At 26.6% G+C, this 20,595-nt stretch overlaps 2 protein-coding genes across 3 annotated transcripts; one reads left to right on the plus strand and one right to left on the minus strand.

Annotated features, from left to right (window-relative positions):
- Positions 1-1,158: 1,158 nt before the first annotated feature.
- ppl (glycine cleavage system H protein, mitochondrial) lies at positions 1,159-9,248 on the minus strand. The gene is made up of 5 exons (XM_016055606.4): positions 8,908-9,248; positions 7,894-7,973; positions 7,687-7,750; positions 4,729-4,860; positions 1,159-1,529 (listed from the first exon to the last, which is right to left on the minus strand). The coding sequence occupies exons 1-5, from the start codon at positions 9,026-9,028 to the stop codon at positions 1,435-1,437; spliced, it is 492 nt and encodes a 163-aa protein (XP_015911092.1). The 5' UTR covers positions 9,029-9,248; the 3' UTR covers positions 1,159-1,434.
- A 12-nt stretch (positions 9,249-9,260) lies between these two features.
- On the plus strand, positions 9,261-19,384 carry LOC107442128 (uncharacterized). Of its 2 annotated transcripts, XM_016055601.4 has the most exons (5): positions 9,261-9,577; positions 11,748-11,861; positions 13,988-14,192; positions 16,893-17,015; positions 18,472-19,384. In XM_016055601.4, exons 1-5 carry the CDS (start codon positions 9,524-9,526, stop codon positions 18,690-18,692), a joined length of 717 nt encoding a protein of 238 aa, XP_015911087.1. In that variant the 5' UTR covers positions 9,261-9,523; the 3' UTR covers positions 18,693-19,384. The 2 variants fall into 2 exon arrangements, with proteins under 2 accessions (XP_015911087.1, XP_015911088.1); XM_016055602.5 differs by lacking the exon at positions 11,748-11,861 and having other exon boundaries at positions 9,348-9,577.
- The last annotated feature ends 1,211 nt before the right edge of the window (positions 19,385-20,595 follow it).

Below are 20,595 nucleotides of genomic sequence, written 5' to 3' on the forward strand. Positions count from 1 at the left end.
AAACACACTGAGTTGTAGCAAAACATATGTATGGGTCTGACAAACTTTAAAATAAAACTGTTTACATAGCTTAAAAAGTAAGATACACAAGACAAGTATTAATTCACACAAAAAGTATGATTTTAACTTGCTCCTTTCAGAAATTACGAGATATTATCCCATTTTTTCTAAAAAGTCAAACTTGTGAAATTTAATTTCTGTATTCACAAACTTCGTTTTTAATTTTACATTAAATTAAAATAAAAACGAAAGAAAAAATAATATTTAGAATTGAAAACATATATCCAATACTGAAATTATTTGTTACAATCTGAAACTTCACAGCGATGCATATATGATTCATAACTGTAAATGATCATATGGTCCTCTATATAAGCTTATATCTTCTTATTTTGTAATCTGGCAAACTTGGCGCGAAAATATTTAAAATCATTTTTGAAAGATGCAGGTAAGTGGAAGTAAACATAAATTTGCTTCTCGCTTTATATATTTCATTTTATGTTTTATTCTGTGTTTTCTTGATTTTTATTTTTCGCTCAATATGTTTCGTATTTTTTGATTAATTTGTTCTTTTTTCGTGCTCCTCACATTATTGTATTGATATATTTTGCTCTGACAATATTAATACAAGTTAGAAAACATTTTTTTATAGATATAATCCTGTGAGCTGATGACAAGATTATATCTTTTCTTATTTTGTTTTTGAGCTTTTTAATTTTTACTTTAAATTTATGAATATTTTTTTAAAAAAAATGTAATTATTTTTTTCGTCTTTTTAAAAAAATCTAAAAGAATTATTTAATATTGCCGAATCTTTTTTGAGAGAAAGGTATTGCTAATAATAATTTTTAAAAAAATTTTAAATTCTTTTTTTTTTGTTAAAATATTAAGAGTAACTAATTCTATAAAATTTTAAACAATAATAGTTATGAAGATTCTGTTTTATATTTCCTTTAAAAAAAAATCTGCATTGTTACTTTCTGAAATATTTTCCTTTCCCCTTACATTTTTTTTAACAAAAAGAAATGGATTATCTTTTCACTACTACTTAAGACACAAACAATTATTTTTAAAAAAAATATGAGATAATGGAGCTAATACTGGTATTTTACACTCAATAACAACAATACATAAAACAAAACAAAAAATACTACCCAATTATACAAATCATAAAAAAATTTATTGAAAATATAACAATAATATAACACACATATATTGAGAGAGCTTTGTAAGGATTAACATAATGAAACTTATCAAAAGAAATAAAAAATGCTTGGACAATACTAAAGTTTCATGATGTAGAAAAAAATGCACAACTTTCCATAAATTATAAAACAATTTTTAATGATTTTGAAAGTCATCTAATACTGATATCAAACTAAAGTCAACAATTGCACTAAGTTAAGTATTCTTTATAAAATAAACTCATTTACTCTAATGTATTGATTTTAGATACTTTTCATAAGCTTCTTCATCCATTAAAGAATCGACTTCTTTTGGATCAGAAATTTCTATTTTAAACATCCAACCTGAAAAATAAATTTCATTTGTTAAATTTCAACTAAATTTAAAATGAACATATTTTAAGGACAAAGGTTATAATATTGAAAAACATTAAATATGTACTACAAAATAAATCAACAGATATCATAAAAAAAGGTAAACACATTTCTAAAATTGTAGATTACAAATGATTAAATAACAATGATTAATATAATCAGTCGAATAGTTCCTGAGCAATCGTATTTTAACAAATTTATATTTTCAAGTTTGCGACTAAACCTTATATTTTACAGGTCAAAATACAAGTCCATCGGAAATAAAAGGAATCGAAAAGATATTTTTACAATTTAGTAAAAGTAGTAACTGTACAGTAATAAAAGTAATAACTGACATTTTAAAAGTTATTTACTTCTTAGTTACTATAAGAAACATTTACTTCAAAGAATATCAATATCATTGATTCTTCCTTTCATATAAAGCCTTGCTAAAAAAAAAATTTATTTTTCATCTTCTCATATTTCTTTCCAATGATCACATAAAACTATATTATCGTCGTCCGTATCTACTCATCGATAATTATCAGCTTCTTTTGTATTTATTAAGCTTGCGAGTTCTTTCCAATTTTATTGATGGATATTCTACACACATATCTTGCATGCTTACACTTTTAAGAATCGGTGCATCAGGCACCTCTTTCTCAAACTTGGAAATTTCTTTCTTGTTGGAGTTACAAGAAAAGATTTATAAAATTATTCAAGAAAGTTTTAACAAACGGAATTTAAGAAAGCCATTTAAATTTTTCTGGAAAAACAAATTAATGATCTTCAATAAATCTCAAAATAATCCAGATTATTTTTCCAATTATTTTACTGCAAATATAATAAATAGCCAGGAGAAAATTCAAATTAAAAGAAAAGCAATTCATAAAAAATTAAGCTATCACGATTCCTTGGTGTTACTTTTAAATTTCAGTTATAAAGAAAAAGTCAAAGCAATTTGCACATGTAAAAGTTTTGGGAATTCAGAAGATAATATCTGAATTTTTTTTTAATTTAAGATGCTTAAATTTAAATAAATTGCTCAGAGTGAGGTATATGTAGAGTTTTAACTATGGTAGGAATTACACACCACAATTATGATGTAAAAACCGTAAAAGCTGACTATGAGAAAAGATCAAAATTTTTTTTAAAGAAACGGCTTACAAACAAAATTGTTAAACAAGTGACAACATAAAAAGTCAAATGGGTCATATCGTAGTTTTGAGATACCTTACTCACAGACTTATTTTATTTTATAACCGGCCTTGAACAACTGATCCAATTCTGAGTTAATGTCTATCGAATCTCAAAGCTATAGCTTTGTAATTTTGAACCCAACCCAGAAGACAAGGGAACTCCTACATCAAGCATTGGGACAATCTAACTATGATGAAGGATTTTTTAATGGAACTAACCTGCATTTGCGATACATAAAGAGAAAAACCTTCACAATTAGTCTGATAGCAATGGGGTTCTAACCCATGCTCTATCGACCACTGAGTATATTTTACAACAACACTGTGGTCGTTGCAAGACAATTCCTATCAACCAGCCACTGCTGGGATTGGAATCTAAATCACCTCATGGGAAGACGAGTGCTCTATCCCCTGAGCCACAACGGCTTTGATAACCAGCGCTGAACAGTCAACCAATTTTTGAGTTTGCGACTATTAATGTTCAACTCTATAGCCTTGTAATTTTTAACCCATTCTAAAAGACAAGGGAATTCCTGGATCAATTTTGGGAGAAATTTGCATCCATGGAGGACTTTTTGATGGAACTAAACTGTATTTGTGTTACATGAGAGAAAAATCTCCCAGAGGTTAGCCTAACGGCAAGGAGACTAACCCATGATCTGATACCACTGAGGATATTTAACGTCAGTGCGAGCCGGGAGCGGAATTCGTATCGCCCAGCTATTGCTGGGATTCGAACCTGGTTCACCCTACTGGAAGGTGAATGCTATATGAGACATATTCATCAAAAGGTGCGAAAGAAGAATTCTTTTGTCCCAAACTACATCATAAACAAAAAAGACTAAATTGGGCCTATAAGTACATGTTATAATGTTATATGGATATGAATGGATTATTGTAATGTTCAGCTAAGAAAGTTACGTGAAATTCATGCGTTCTAGGTTAAAAATTTTATTAGAGGCATGACTTAAGAAATTGCCAAATTGATGTAGTTAGAAATAGACATGGTGGCCATCTTTCCATGTCTGTTTCTAAATTCCATGGTGGTATGAGGTTCCCTTGCATTCTATGAACAAAACAGTTAAGCATTTTTGAGCTGTTCTTCAAACTGTCAACATTCCACAATAAGTCATATCCTACCTTTTAGAGTTATATTAGATGGGCTAAAGTGGGTTTCCAAACAAGACAATGTCAGCATTTATAAATCTATGTCTACACAATGGTTTAGATCAAAAAATATAGAAGTTTTATTCTGCCTCAACTTAGTTCCGACCTAAAGCCATAGAAAATTATTATTTTACAACTCATAAATGGGAATGGAAAACAGTACTCATCAGTACTGGAATTCAAAGAAGTCATTAATAAATAAATGGTTCAATATTGATAAAGGAAGTATGCATAATCTTGTCCTTTCAAGTAAATTCTGTGTTTTACTTTATTAAAAAAGGACTATAACATTAATTTTTAAAATTTTGTATTTTATTTTTTCTGCATAAATATATTACCATTTGTGCATAAACATTTGTGGCAGTTAAAATTGGCAAAAATGGAAATATTTTTTTTTGCTACTGCACTTTTTTTAGTTATGGCATTCTTTATCTATGGTATCTTTTGCTATCAACTCATGATACCTACAGTAGAATATTTTTGGAAAAAAATATGCATTATTATGGAAATTATAGAAAAATTATGTGGTGCACTGTACTAGAATGTATTATGACTTAAAAAATATTTGATGTAAAAAACTATTTCCTATTAAATAGGTGTATATCTACATTAAAAGCTATACCTTTCAATTAAGGCATGCACATAATTTGAAAAATCCCTAAATAACAAAAATATTCATATTTTCACATCAATAACATAAAAATCATAGGTAATAAAGATATTTTAAAAAAAAAATAAGAGTTTTAAGGAAATATAAAGAAATGAGCAAATGTGTTAATAAGTAACATTTTAAAATATTATAAAAGTTTTGCAAAAAATAGTACCATTTTCATAGCAAGATGTATTTATTAAACTTGGCTCATCAGTTAGTTTATCATTTACTTCTGTAACTGTTCCACCAACAGGAGTATATACTTCATTTACTGCTTTAACACTTTCAATAACCCCTGCTTCCTCTAAAAAACAAATAAGAACAATCTAGAATTAGAAAACCGTTATGTCCTTTATTTCCCAAGAAAGTAAGCATTTAAATACATTAAATAATTTAGATTTATTTGATTTTATAATAAAAGCATGATGTATGTACTTTTATTGCAAATGGAATGTATTCTTGCAAATGGAACACAGTTATACTAAAAAGCAAATCAGTAATATAAGCCTTTACGTATTTAGAAAGAATTGTTATACTCTAATTTGCAAAAGTAATGTTCAAAAACAAGAAAACGTTCAAAACTTATTCTGTATTGATAACAAAAAAAACAAAAAAATAATATATTAAGGTAATAACATTATGCTGAGAACTTCATTTCATTCTTCATAATTACAGTAAAAAATACATATCTTACAAAAAAACAGAGATCAAAAAAGGTTCTTAATAACATTTCATATTGAATTCATGCCATGTAACAAAATTTAGTATTTTATAGTTTTGAAAGAAAATTTTTGTCACTTTCACAACCCAGCAAACCATATTTTTCTTTTATTTATAAGGTATATTTTAGTTCACTTTATAAATAAGCCTTAACTAAAGTTTAAATCTAAATATTTTAAGATAGTAAGTTATTTCTTTGTATTATAGATGTATTTCATTCTATGTGGTAAGTGAATACAAAGTTTCAATTAATACCTTTTGGAAATTAAGCCTTTTTATGACAATTACTTGATTCAAAATTTCCATTACAACAATATTTTCATTATTTTAAATTTAAATTAAATCAATAATTATAAATACCCAGATGTCTCTTCATCAAAGTGTTTTTATTTTATATTATAACTTTAGTTTTTTTCTTTTTTTTGATAAGATACTCGCTTATAAATCTAGAGGGAGAAAGAGGACACACCTAAGTCTATTTACGTCATTATCTCTAATGCACAAAAGTTTGATTTTGTATGACTTAAGTAATTCCTTTTCTAAAAATTTCAAAATCCAGTTAAGACTTATTGTACTAAGAGTACATAAAAATATCACAAATATTAACTTATCATTAAAAATACCAAGCATATTTATTCAAATCATACTATACAGTAGGGAACCGATTATCCGGAACGATCGGGACCGTCGCTATTCCGGATAACTGATTTTTCCGGTTTTCTGAATCGCTACAAAAAGCCGTTTTTTTATTGTTAAACCCAACTAAAAGAACAAAAATATTTAGAAATAATCTTAAAAAGAAGAAAAAACGATGAAGTAATACACTAATGATTATTTCCAAAATGATGGTAAGGTGAACATCTTTCAAAAAAGAAAGAAAAATCCTAAAATCTTATGAGGAAAAAAAAAATTTTTTTTTAAAAATGGCGGGAAAATTTATCGAATTTCGTTCCGGTTTTTTGGTTTTCCGGTTTTCTGATTTCCGGATAACGGGTTCTGTACTGTATTATAAAATATAATGCTAAAGAAACTTAGAATAAAGCATAGCAGCACACCGTATGTTAAAGTAATTCATAACCATCCTCAGGAGCAGAATTATATGTTTGGTAATAAATCTTTTGATAACTAAAAATATTCTGCAATTATTCTCTAAAATAAATAAAAAGAATATCAATAGTAATTTATTGCCACTTTTAAGAGGGGGAATTATTTTATTTCACAAACTAAACTTGCGAAAAAAAAATCATTAGTTAGATATTAACTTAATGCGTTATAATCTAGCAATGAAAAAATAATTCTATAAACAGTAAGTAAAATTTTAAATTATTAAATTTTTCTGCAGGAAAGCAGACTATCTGTTTTAGAGTCATCAACAAAAATAAGAGTAGGTAAATTTTCTAGAGCAATGAGGCAAATTTAAGTTGTTTTAAAATTTTGTACGTAATTAACAATACTTCGTATAAATGCAGGTATAACTTATCATCTACTTTATTTAGTATTCATTACAATCACAAGGTATGCAAAAAGATATTTGATAATTATCTATTAATAGATTTTTGTAATTTGTTCCATTATGATTGATAGCATAAGAAAAGCAGTAGTTGATGTAAAGGATTGCAACACAGGAAATTTGGGCGAAGAAACGCAAATATTTTTGCTATCTAGACAAATAAAGTATTGTACTATTGTAAAAATGTGTGCTTTTCATCCTTTAATCAAAATGAAACCACAGTCAAGTCAAAAGGGCTAATAGTTCAGAAGTTAAAAGGTTTTTCTAAGTACAAAAATTACAATTTGATACCTATTGAAAACAAGTTTTGCGGGTCTCATAATCTTATCTAGATAAATTAAGTATTATTTGCTTTTTTTATGCTGAATTGAATGAGACCAAACATAATTCAATTAGATAAATAAATTTAAAAGGGTTTAAACTATTGGTAGTAAGTACTAGAATTTTATACTATTTTATACATTTAACACTATCTAGACAATTGATAATTTTTTTCGTACATATTTTTTATGCTGACTTGAATAGGACAAATATTTTTGAAATTGTTTGGGTCTTAATGTATAAAATGAATAATTTATTTATGATTTGAGCATACTATGATCATTGCCACTGATCACAAAGAGAAATAAATTATTATTGGCCATTAATTAAAAAAGGAGCCTAGTGCAATAAGAAAGGATGGTTACAATTTATATGTTCTGAAAGAAGATAGTACTTAACATATAATGTTAAACAACAAACAATTAGAGTAAACCTTTAATGTCTTAAATGTTTATGTTAAGGAAATACTCTTAATAGAATTTGATTTCTCCCGAAAAGTGACAACTGAGAAAACTATAGCAATTATTTTTATTGAGAAAAATAATGCTTCCAGACATTACAAAAACATTGAACACATACCATCTTTTTCAATTTTTTGACCAACTTCTGGAACTTGCACGTAAACAACATCACCTAATGCATCCTAAAATAATATACTTCTTAATATAAAACAATATTATTGGCTTATAAAAGTTACAATTTAAATACATTGAAAAACATAAAACAAAAAAGCAACATTATTTTTACAATTAAAAATAAATTCATAGAAAATAATAAAATAATTACCTGTGCATAATGAGACACGCCAACTGTACCAATATTTCCATTTGCTACAATCCATTCATGTTTATCTGAATATTTTCTATCTAAAAATGAAACCATGAAATGTCAGGAAATATGAACATACATCTTGAGTCAAACTTATTTATTAATTAAACCATAATTATCAGATTATTAACAATAACCAATCTTTCCCATTTCAATTGCAAAGGAAATTTCACTATGTGTGTAAATATTTATATAATCTGTATAACTTTTAAAAGTCATTTTAAATTCAACACAACAGTTAAGATAAGATGGCAAATAATTACAAAACAACTATTTTAAAAAGGCAATTCATTTATTTATTTTCATTAAAACTAAGGTTTCACAATTGTTACTACTATTAAGGAATTTGAAATACATTAATATTAAATTTCATGGCCTGAATACTATGGAAGGATAAAAATAACTTTTTGCCTTAATAAGTAATTAGTTAAAAAAAATGTGAATTCTGAAAAATTTGAAAATAGCAAATATGAAATCTATATCTACAAACAAATGAGAAAATATAGGTAAAATTTTACAATAGGATGTTCTTCCTCGTTTAGTAATTTATGTTCTTACGGAATGACTTTAAATAAAGATATTCTAATAGCAAGAAATCGTAATAGAAATAGAGGGAAAATGGAAGATTTCGTCAACAATAAAAGCTCGAAGTTACAGTGCCCTACAAAAGGGTCACCCTATTCTACACTCTAACCCATAAAATGTCTAATATACCTATAAACCAAACACATATATTGAAATATTTATTACATTTAATATAGATTCAAATATTATAAATATTTCATAATATAAAATAGCCAATTCTCAATGAAAACGTTCAGGAAAAAGTTTTGCTATTTCCAACAAAATTTCGTAATTTAAAAGAGATGAGTAAGCATTAACCAGCAAAATTTCTTTGGCTAAATAAAGTCTGCAAATAAGATAAAATTATTATCAAAATTAAATGCGAACAAACTCTTGACTTCTACATACTCGACAATATAAAAGCAGTCCGAGAAAAATATCTCGTAGATGGATACTTTAAAATAGATAATTTAGCTACTTCATAACATAAACGAGAATTTTTTGACAAATGCTTGACTAAAGCAGCCATTTTGAGTGAAATAACTACTCGAAAATGTTCAAGTGATTAGTAATCAACGAGTGTAATATAACTAAACTGATATCATAAATAAACAAATTATGAAATCGCAAGAACAAGATGTGCCGGTGTTGCCGTTCATAGGAAATGACTTTTAAAAAATTATTAATTTATTTTACAATTAAATTAGAACAATCAATTGGATTACTGTGCCTTTTTTGTTTGTTTTAATAAAGAAACTTTTACTAGCAATTTTGTTTTTCTTTCATCATTATTATTACTATATTAATGTTTGCTTTTTTTATATTTCACCACTAGGTAGCAGCACTACACACAAATGAATTACATCTGTTACATCTGGAAACTATCATCAAATTTCTGGCAATGATTAGCGAAAAAAAGTTTATTTCCGGTCTACATTCTGTCTCTGTCTGCTAGTTTGAAAGCATAAAACCTATGTGTTTGAAACAATAGTTTTCTTCTTCCTTTGAATTACTTAAATTAAAGATGCAATATTTAATATTATTCAGCTTGATATTTATTGCTACAGTGTCTGCAAAGGTTATAATTTATATTATTTTTAATACAATGAAAACTTTTTTTCTTAAAAAATGAAACTTTCTGTATTATTTGCTTGTTTTCCATATTTTATAGAATTGTATCTTTCTATACAAATGTTAATAACTTAATTTGTATTTGCTCGAATATTTGTTGTTTCTTAAATAACTTTTAAAAGAAAAGAAACGAGTAGCCAACGCCCCTGAAGTGGCTCCCTCTACTTTTAATTTTTTTTTTTTTTTTTTGTAAAAAAAAAGAGAATTTTTTCTAAAACAAAAATGTTTCCCCCATAGTTAAAAGTTACATTATGATATGCAAATAGTTTTACTTATATAAAAATTAGTGTTATTCTCTTATATTTTCTAGAAAGAATATTTATATTTAACTTAATTAAAAAGTTATGAATTTCATGCTCTCATTTCCTTTTCCATTCCTATAATAAACTTTAAATATTGTACTGACATAATTTAATAGTAAAAGTAAACTGAACTCAAATCGTCAAGGGACCAAATGTATTTTTAGTTTTTAAATATTTGTAAAAAGCATGTAAATATTTGCGAAGTGATGGCTATGAGTTATACCCTTTCAGTTGGTCCCCTTCTGAGATGGGTTTTTTTTTTTCTAGTTTCTTGCATTTTTTTTTCTAGTTTCTTTCTACCTGGAAACTAAGACTTGGCAATAATTTTGCCGATGATCACAAAACAGAAAAATTCCTCTTTTTCTAATTGTATAATTTTTAATCAAATGTTGCCATGTTATTTTTAATCAATGCCAAACCAACGAGTGGAAAGTTGTATGCATTTTAATGGTTATCCAGTTGAATGTTGCAAGTTTAACAAATTAAACTATCCTTAACATATTTCAGTAAACAAGTTTTCAAAATGAAAATCTTTTTACTCGTTGAGTTTGAGTTGAGATTTTTAAACTAAAATGTTGAAAATAATGGGAAGATTTCTGTATCAGTCTCCAGGCCAAGTTTTGCTGTTTTCAGGCAGTGGCGCTTGAGAAACTAAGAAGGAAAATGACATCCTAGAAAGTGATTAATTCAAAGCCACCTCCAGGTAAACCTCAAAAAAAAAAATTTACAAATTTTTGCAAATTTAAAATTCCTTTGGCAAATGAAGTTGGTGTAAACAAGTACTGATACAGAAACATCCCAAACATAGAATCCATGCAAAATACAGTACAGAACCTGTTATCCGGAAATCGGAAAACCAAAATACCAGAACGAAATTTGATACATTTTCCCGCCATTTTCAAAAAAAAAAAATTTTTTTCCTATTAGGATTTTAGGATTTTTCTTTCTATTTTACTTCATCGTTTTTTCTTCTTTTTAAGATTATTTTAAAAAATTTTTTTTTAGTTGGGTTTCACAGTAAAAAAACGGCTTTTTGTAGCGATTCAGAAAACCGGAAAAATCAGTTATCCGGAATAGCGATGGTCCCGATCGTTCCGGATAATTGGTTCCGTACTGTATATACATTTTACACTGGTAGTCTTATTTTTTGTGATTTCTATAAGCGTTTAGGGACCAACTCGAAATAAATTACTCTTACCATCCCCTAGGCAAACAACTACTTGTTTTGTTTTTCTTTAAATTTGCAAGTTTGAAATCTATTTAGCACCTTACCGATTGTAGTTTGCTCGACAGATCAGGATCTTGAAAGGAACCCCACTGATTGGTGTATTTCAGGAAGTCAGATCTGTCGTTAATGGTTATATCCATTATCAATATTAAATTGGTTAAATAAATCTTTCAAATAATTTTATATATGACTAAGTTCATAGGTTTTATAGCTAAAACAAATAAAAACCTCTAAATTTGGATGTTCTGATTAGTTGAGTTTTGGTGGGTTAAGTTAGATGTTACATAATTGTCTCGTTTTGGTCTATAAATGAGTAATATTCTGAATATTCTTGTTCGTGTGTTGTTCTTAATATAGATAATGTTTATATTTGACCATATTGAAATGTTTTTTCAGTAGAAAAAGTATCAACTCTCAAAACAAATTTATTTTTTAAGTGATTTGATTTTCTAAGAAATTCTGGGACAAAAATGCAAATCTTTTTTTATTAGTGTATTTATATACATATAATTAATTTTATTTTAAGTATATACTTTTCCATTGCTTATGCAGTCATTACATCTTTACTTTAAATGTTCTGTCTGCAGCAAATTACTGAATGGAAGAAATGGCCACCGCAAATCCGTAAACGATATCTACAAGTTTTAAAAACTAATTTTAAAAATAGACTTGGTAATGATATTGATTTTAATCAAGTAGTGGTAAGTATTAATTAATTCAAATGACTACTAACAAAATCTTAATGGAATCAAAATCTTAATTTATTGGAACTAATTCAATTTCTATCTTCTGTTTAATGTACAATTCTAAAAATGTAAAAGTTTGGTTTGTGATTCCCTAGTGTAATCATTTAACCAAAATAAATGAAATTTTAGTTATTAAAGAAAAAAAAAATTTATATCAAAGTAATGTAATCTTCTTCAGTTTAAGTGACTTTCAAGTATGTTTTTAATTATTTGTTAATCCTGAATAATACTTCATTTGTATAGGATTAATCTTAGGATTATTTTAATTAATGTAATTTTTTTTAAATAATTAGTGTTGAAAAACATATTTATGAATTTTGCTATACTCCAGAATTATTAAAGTAAATCACGAGATTTTGAAAAATAATTATGTAACTAGTTTATCTAAAGAGGACTTCATATAAAGCGAAGCATTTAAGATTTTTTTGGATTTAACCAACTGAGCATTAGTTTTTATCTGGGGCCCTACTATGAGAGACCGGGAATGAAATGGAGATACCCGGCTAGAAAGTTTGGTTCCATTAACTATCAGAACCGTACCTTGAACACTTGCTTGAAATCAGACATCGTGGGTCTGTCCAGGGCAAATTTACTGCCTTTTAGTGGTACTTTCACAAATTCAATTTTAGGAAAAATGGTAGTTTCACAAAATACTTTTAGCATATTTTCAAAAAATATTTAAATATTTTTGAAAATATTTTCTTATTTTACCCTATTTTTGTGTTGATTTTTTAATATTTTTTAAATTTCACAAATTATGTCTAAATTTTCACAAAATGGGTACCTCTCAAAAAAACTTAGATAGACCCCTGGACATGCCACGATGACTGGTTCTAAAGACGTGGATAAAATTGAACCAATCACACAATTTACTTAGATTTTTTTTCAAGTGTGGCAACACAAGCGCGAATAAACAGAAGTGATTAGTTAAGATTATGAAATTAGCTTATGCTATTTAGATAATATTTTTGACTACCATAACAACAATTATACCTTGGCCCCAGTTGGGCTTGACATTGGCCCTATATGAACATGCTCTGAGGGACCAATATTAGAATCTCTAGATTTTTTTAATATTGGTCCTATGCTGTGTCAATATCAGCCTATAATTGGGCTTATGTTGACTGAATAATGATTATAAAGTATCAGGTGAATCTGACAATTCTATATAGAGCCAATATTGGTTGTAAAATATCGGGTGAATTAGACAGCTCTATATAGGACCCATATCGGAAAAATATCGGCCCTTTGAACCCTTATTGAGCCAAGATTAGTGAATATTGATCCAATGAGAATGCAAGACAAGTTTTATTGATGTGTGCAAAAAGAGTTTAATTTGCTTACACTGCACTAAAGACATTGAAAAATAATCAAAAGTGAAAATCACATTAAGGGAACCAAAATTTTTTACTACTCTCTTGACCTATTGTTCAATATTGTGGTTAGGCTACTCAATATTTTAAGAGTAAACAATGTAACCCCATCAACAAAAAAAAAAAATGGTATGTTAATTCAAACAAAGAAAATTCTTGTGTCTGATGCTTGAGTTATCTGCCAGATTATTAAGGTTAATATTCATATTAACTAAATTAATAAATTAAAATAGATCCCCAAACATTTGTTTGTTAAAATTTTTAATACATAAACCTGTTTTGCTAAACTTTAAATTTGTGAAAATGAAATTCCAATAAAAACAATTATGAAGATATTATATATTATTACTGCTAATTTGGTTATATTAACAAAATTTTTAGTTTTGTGATAACTTGAAATGGTGCATTTCTAATTAAATTACTTAATAAGCTCATCAAGTTTAGATGGAGAGCTACTAATGCAGAAAAAAGAGTAAAGAACCTTGAAAAGTAGTTATTGAATATAAAATATGTGTCAGTTGTAAAAATGCATACCATTAGATATTTGATTTAAAGTAATTTTTCATTTTTAAATTTGTCAATGTAATATTTCTAATCTAATAGTAATCCTTCATTTTTAATAATTCTTTTTTTTCTCTTTTACTTGTTATTAACTTTAGCTGTGATGGCTTACTTTCTGTATCATTAACATGCTTGCAATATTTTTAGGATAAATCTGTAGAAGTTACGCATAAAGTCTACTTTGATGTTACTTCAGAAGGCAAAAAACTTGGCACAATTGTTATCGGATTATTCGGAAGTGTAGTTCCCAAAACTGTTGAAAACTTTGTAGCCTTTTCTGGTAATGGATATCAAGGCAAAAAGTTTGAAGGAAGCAAGTTCCACAGAGTAATAAGAGATTTTATGATTCAAGGTAAATAATTTAAAATTAATTAACAAATTATATATAGTTGAATCATTGATACTTCAGCCTTTCCATTCGATCAGGAAAAGAATAATTTTATATACCTGTGTGTATATATATATATATATACACACTGACAGTGAAACCTTTAGAAGAGACCATTAAAACCTCTCCCAGCAATCGGCCAAACCTCTGCCCTAAATGCGGAAAAGATCAAATAAGAAAACACAAAAAAGATGATAACAAAAAATATTTAAAAAAATAAATTGATTAATTAATTGAAAAGTATTCCAAATATGTGCATGAGGCTCTAATTTAGAGAGCTCTTTTTGACGATCTCTGGAAGATCTATAACCTCATGTTGAAGTCAGAGTGCACTAAAGACAATGATTTATTTAGAGTTGAAAGTCTAATTCGAAAAAACTAAGCATTTCAAACAACAAACTACTTCACATCTTTTAAAGCAGGGTTGGGTTTTTGACGTCAAAAAGTGGTTTTTGACATGACAAGGGTATAATACTGGTTTAAACCGTCAAAAATGTCAAAAACTGAAGTTTGCCAAGAAAATATATAAACTTCAAAACTACCAACAGTTGCCATGCATTATATTGAAAAATAATTATACTATAGGTAATCAGCAGGTTTTAAAATATTTTTTAATTAAAATTAAGGTAAAATAACAGATTTAAAATCTCAAAAATTTATATTCAAATACATGTGCAAAAAATTTTTTGAAATATTTATATTTTGAAAAAAAAAATTTTTTTTTTGATACTTAAGAAAATTAAAAGTTTATTACTATGCATTATTGACATATAAGGAACATATAACTAATTTTTATAAGGAACTTACAAGTTATGTTGTATAAATACAAACTTGATACAAGTGTATGAAAAAAAAAAATTTTATACCGAATATCTTTATTATCCAGTATGTTAATTTGAATTCAAAAGTAGTTATATTTGTGAATAATGATGAATATAATTCATATTGTTTATTATATTTATTTATAATAATTACACTTATCATTTTAAAACAATTTTTACCTCTTAATTTTTTTTCACCACTTGTATTAAGAATACAAATAATGCATATCTTGAAAGCAAGAAGTAATTATTCAACAGCTGAATATTTAGATATTCAACAAAACTATATAGTATTCAGCAAAATGAAATTCACAAGTATTTGGATATACTAAATTTTCAGCATAGTAAATGAATAGGCTGAGTATACTGTAAATCGACACTAACTACTCTGTGTATTAACAGAAAGCACTTAAATTTGTATTGTCTTATGTTAAAAAGATTATTAAGAAGATTTAAAAGAATATTAAAAAGATTTTTCTTTAAAAGATGTCTAATGTACAAAACTGCTAATGTTTATCTTTAAAAATGTCTAATTTTTAGTATAATCTATACTATACACTAAATTTGGTTATAAATAAATTTCTTAATAATATCACTGCAGATTTTCGATAACACATGAAAATGAATACATAATATTACAAAAGATGTGAGCTTTCAAAAGTACAAGATTTTGGTTACTATTCAAAATATAAGTGTTTCTTCAAAATTTTAAATTTATTTTTTCTAGAACATATTTAGAAACACTATCCTTTATAAAAAATATATAAATTTTATGTATTAATTAAATTTCACATATGAATATAGGTTTTCGACATTTTTGACAGTGAGGTTTTTGACGCGACCTCAAAATTTTAAATTTATTTTTTCTAGAACATATTTAGAAACACTATCCTTTATAAAAAATATAAAAATTTTATGTATTAATTAAATTTCACATATGAATATAGGTTTTCGACATTTTTGACAGTGAGGTTTTTGACGCGACGGTTTAAACCGTCAAAAACCTGCCAACCCTGTTTTAAAGCTAGCTAATTTTTATGATATGAAGTTAAATGCAATCTTAAATTTAATTGTTTATTTATTTGAAATAGTTCTATCATTCATAAACATTAAATTTGTTTTTAGACATAATTATATCAGTAGGGATCATTTTTATTGACACTGAATTTTATTCATCAATCTGGTTTTCATGACCTCAACACAGGTGGCATTTCCACTCCAAGCAAATGACACTGAGTAAAATTAAAATTGCTTACGAAAAATCTTGTTCCTTTGATATCTTTTTGAAGTCCATGAAGGTAACCTCTAAGAACCAACCTTTAACACCAATTTTAATGTAAAACAGAGAGTGGTCGCTCTTGAGAGGTTTCACTGCATATTTATATATACTAACAAAGAAGCATAAGGTTCAGTTAAATCATTTTGTTAAAATATTTTTTAAAAAAAGGTTTTAAGATTATTAAATAGAACTTTTCACCACTTTAAAGAGATACTTGTGCGAAAAACATTCGAATCTTCTGCACTCCTTGATCAAAATGTTAATTAACATGATTATTTTGTAAAATGTCAACTCACTAAAATGAATTATTAATGTGGTGATTAAAATATTTATTAATTGAAAATTTTATTTTGGATTTAATTATTTCCATAATCTGATTTACAGAAAAGTTGAAATTGACTTATATGATTGTATAGTAAGATACGTTATAAACTATGAGTTTAATAAAAATAAAATTTGCAACTTTTATTATACTGTAACATTTTATTAGTTTTTGATTAATTTATACATAGTTTTCAGTTTAGAAAGAGTTTTCAATGAAATAAAAATATTTCTGTCTATTAGGAGGTGACGTAGTGGCTATGGATGGAAGTGGATCACTTTCTATATTCGGTAATAAATACTTTGACGATGAAAACTTTGATTTGAAACACACTGGACCTGGAATATTAAGCATGGCTAATGCAGGTAAATTATTTAAATTGAAATGCAAAAAGAATTGTTCTTCTTTTGATATTATTGACTTGTGGCTTAAAATCATAATTTATTTTTTATATGGTCTATTGTCATTTGGGTTTGAGTAAAAAGTTGATTGAATTCCAAAACTTGTTTAATCTGTATTGAAGATTATAAAATTTTTGTAATAAATTAAATGAAAGAAAAACTTTAGTTCTTGCTTTTTAACAGTAATTTGTAATATATATATCTATAAAAAAATTAACTCTTTTAAATGAAATATTTTTATTTTTATCTATATATAATTTTAAAGTCTGGTAATTTAAAGTTTTTGGTGGTCTATGGCCCAAATAATTCATTATAAATTTTTAAATGCTGGAAAAATAACTGCAGAGAAATACTGTGAAGAAATTGAAGCTATGCATCAAAAATTACGTCAAATGCAGCCAGCACTAGTTAACTGAAAAGGGCCCATTTTACTTCGTAACAGACGACCACATATTTCATTGATCCTCCCAAATAAGTTAGCTGAATTAAAATTAGAGGTTCGCCATGTCCACCGGACATATCTTCAACTACTTATTACTTTTTTAAACATTTGGGTAACTTTCTCCGTGATAAAAAGCTCACCAATCTTTAGAGCAGATCAAAAATGACTTTCAATCTTTTATTGATACCAGTGAGCCAAATTTTTATGAAAGTGGTATCCAAAAACTATTAACACGTTGGTAAGAATGAGTCTATTGTGATAATTTTTACTTTGATTAATAAAATAGTTCTTAAAAAAAATTATGCTTATTTAGTATTACAATGAAAAATCAGACATTTCATATGTAACAACCTAATAATATTCTTGGTTAATTTTAGCATCAGAATTTTAAAAAAATTTGACTTAACTTTTCAGAAAAGCAATTAAAGTTTATAGAATCGTTAAGTGGATCAGCTAGTATTAATTCTAAACAACTACAGATTACTTTTCTCGTTAGATTATGTATGTCCTAAACTCCATAATAGATATTTTCCTCATTGAGCTATTTCAAAGCATTTACCATAATGTACTATACCTTTAACTGTTAAAGCTGTAATATATATAAAACATATATGTTGAAAATATATATAATAAAACATGTGTACAATTTTTTTGTGAAACTTACTCTATTATAGACAATAAATTACCTACAGTTTATTTTTATTAAGTGGGATTAGAATTATCTCTCAGTAAATTGGTAAAAACTACTTTTGTCCTAAAAATCTTTTTATTCATAATATGAAGAAGCAGTTAGTATTCAAAACTTGTCACTTCAATTTTATCCTTCATATCCACAATTTAAAATTTTTTGCACCCACTTTTTAAACTTGGAGAATTTTTCAGGTTATTTAAAGAGGATTTTCTCAACTAACTGAAATTTTTACAATCAAACATATTTTTGGTTTGAAAACCTTAACACATCGTTCTTTCTCTATTCAGGTAAAAACACAAATGGATGTCAATTTTTCATCACAACAGTAGCCACTCCATGGTTAGATGGACACCATGTTGTTTTTGGCAAAGTCATGCAAGGGATGGATGTTGTGAATGCCATTGAAAATGTTAAAACTACTGCTGAAGATAAACCAATCAATGACGTTATTATTAGTAAATCTGTAGTTGAAAAAGTCTCTGAAAAACTAAAGATCAAAATGGAATAACAATTGATGGCCCAGTTTGATATTTTTCTACTTATTAATGCTAGCCAAAGTTTTACCAAATAAAATCTTCATATTTTTTTACTTCTCAAAATAATCTGGTTTTTATTTTGTTTGAAACAAATATATTTTTCAATGGAGATTTGAAATAAACTAAACATTTAGTGTACTTAATTTTACTTCAGAGTAAATATATGAAATTTGCTATAATGTTTTCAGCCATGCTCAAAGTTTTGAATCCTTCATAGGATTTTAATGAGCTTATATGTAGATCAATAGTGTATATATAGAAAATTATTTTTCTAAAAGGTGTTTATCAACAAAATCTATTTTGTCTAAAAGAGTTTTAAGATCATAAATTTAACCTTTAGCTATCTTAAATCTAAATGAATAAAAAGTTTGATGTTTGCTGATGAAAGTTATAATTACACGATTGAAGATATCAACTTCAGTTATCTGTGATATACTTTCATAGTTTTTTTTTATGAGATTCACTATACCTTTGTTTTATCTGTAAGTAAAAAAAAAAAAGTCTTGAAAACTATTTGTGTCAAATTTTTATACATCTGAAATATGTTGTGTTATAATTTCAGAGCTTGTTTTAAGATATACAGGTGTTCAACTTCTGTGTGAATATATGCTGTGCAGCTTTTTATTTCTTTTTACCTTCAAATAAATGTTGTTACTTTTTCTAATTGTGCTCATTTTTATTAGTAAAAACATTATATACTAGTATTATGAAGAGAAAAAAAACATCAGCAGAAATTTGAAAAAAATTCCCTTAAAATTCAGAGAAAAATTTAAGAACTATGTTATGCTTATTATTTTACTCTAATCCTAGTATCCAGACCAATCCTTAAAATAAAAAAGCCTCATGCTTGTAATTTTAAAATAAACTTCAATAATTTAATACTTTTAATTGTCTAACTATTGAATTTTTAATTCCTACAGAATATAATATCATTTTTCACCATTGTCGCACATAAATTTAACATACTTAATAATACATTAGTGAATTTACCTTTTTTTTTAAAAAAAAAGTTTTTTGTAAAATTGTTTGTTTATGCCATTTTTTTATTAAAACAGAGACTGGAAAAATCATAAAATAGAATTTCAAGCATCGGTGCAATTAAGCAGTGACTTTAAAAAAATGATTTAAGGAATACTTTCTTTAATAAAACAATTGTTAACTCTCTAATTAGCATCTTATTAAATAAATGTTTGCTAACTTTATCTTCTGATTACTTAAGTAGATCAACACAATAAAAGAATTTTAAACACCTCATAAATAATTAAAATACTAAAACTGCTTCCAAATTAAATTGAAACCCATACGAATTTCAGGCCTAAATTTATAATTGCTTATACTATGCCCTATAGGTAAGCTGACCAGTGTCCTAAAACTTTTGAAAAGTCACCTCTTTACTTTTCCAATTATTTAAACCAAAATTATATCTGTTAGAGCCCACAGGAGATTTCTGTTCTCAGAATATTAAATTGGAATGGTGAAGCAGTGAGTTTACAAATACCTGTTTAAAAAATATACAACCAGTGTTTTGAGGATGCTATTCAGCCTACCTATAGAGCAAAAGAGGAAATTTTTCAAAAATTGAAAATAAAACTATTAAAAAAACTGTTAGCATTACTAAGCCTGAAATAAAGTTATTTTCTGAACATTATAATAACTCTATATTTTTGAAAAGAAAATAATAAAATCACATGGTGCATTTTTGCCAAACAGTGATTTGCAGAAAATTTTTCAAATGCCATTTGTTATATTTTGTTGCCCTGTGTCCGATTGCAACCGTTAAGTTTGCCTTATACTGTGGCCGTAAGAAACTGGTTTTTTAGGTCATTAAACTAACTTCGTAATGGGTATTGAATCTAATCCTCTTTGTAGAGGTTG

The sequence above is a fragment of the Parasteatoda tepidariorum genome, chromosome 1 (assembly GCF_982258835.1).
Source record: "Parasteatoda tepidariorum strain Cologne lab strain chromosome 1, Ptep-v5.0, whole genome shotgun sequence".
Classification (NCBI taxonomy): domain Eukaryota; kingdom Metazoa; phylum Arthropoda; class Arachnida; order Araneae; family Theridiidae; genus Parasteatoda; species Parasteatoda tepidariorum.

Coding starts and splice junctions, on each gene's coding strand:
- ppl (XM_016055606.4), bottom strand. CDS start 9,028: ATGGCTGCTTTAGTCAAGCATTTGTCAAAAAATTCTCGTTTATGTTAT. Junction 7,974..8,907: donor GACTGCTTTTATATTGTCGA/GTATGTAGAAGT, acceptor TTTCATTTTTAG/ATAGAAAATATTCAGATAAA. Junction 4,861..7,686: donor TCAAAAAATTGAAAAAGATG/GTATGTGTTCAA, acceptor TTTGTTTTTTAG/AGGAAGCAGGGGTTATTGAA.
- LOC107442128 (XM_016055601.4), top strand. CDS start 9,524: ATGCAATATTTAATATTATTCAGCTTGATATTTATTGCTACAGTGTCT. Junction 11,862..13,987: donor TTGATTTTAATCAAGTAGTG/GTAAGTATTAAT, acceptor CAATATTTTTAG/GATAAATCTGTAGAAGTTAC. Junction 14,193..16,892: donor AAGAGATTTTATGATTCAAG/GTAAATAATTTA, acceptor TCTGTCTATTAG/GAGGTGACGTAGTGGCTATG.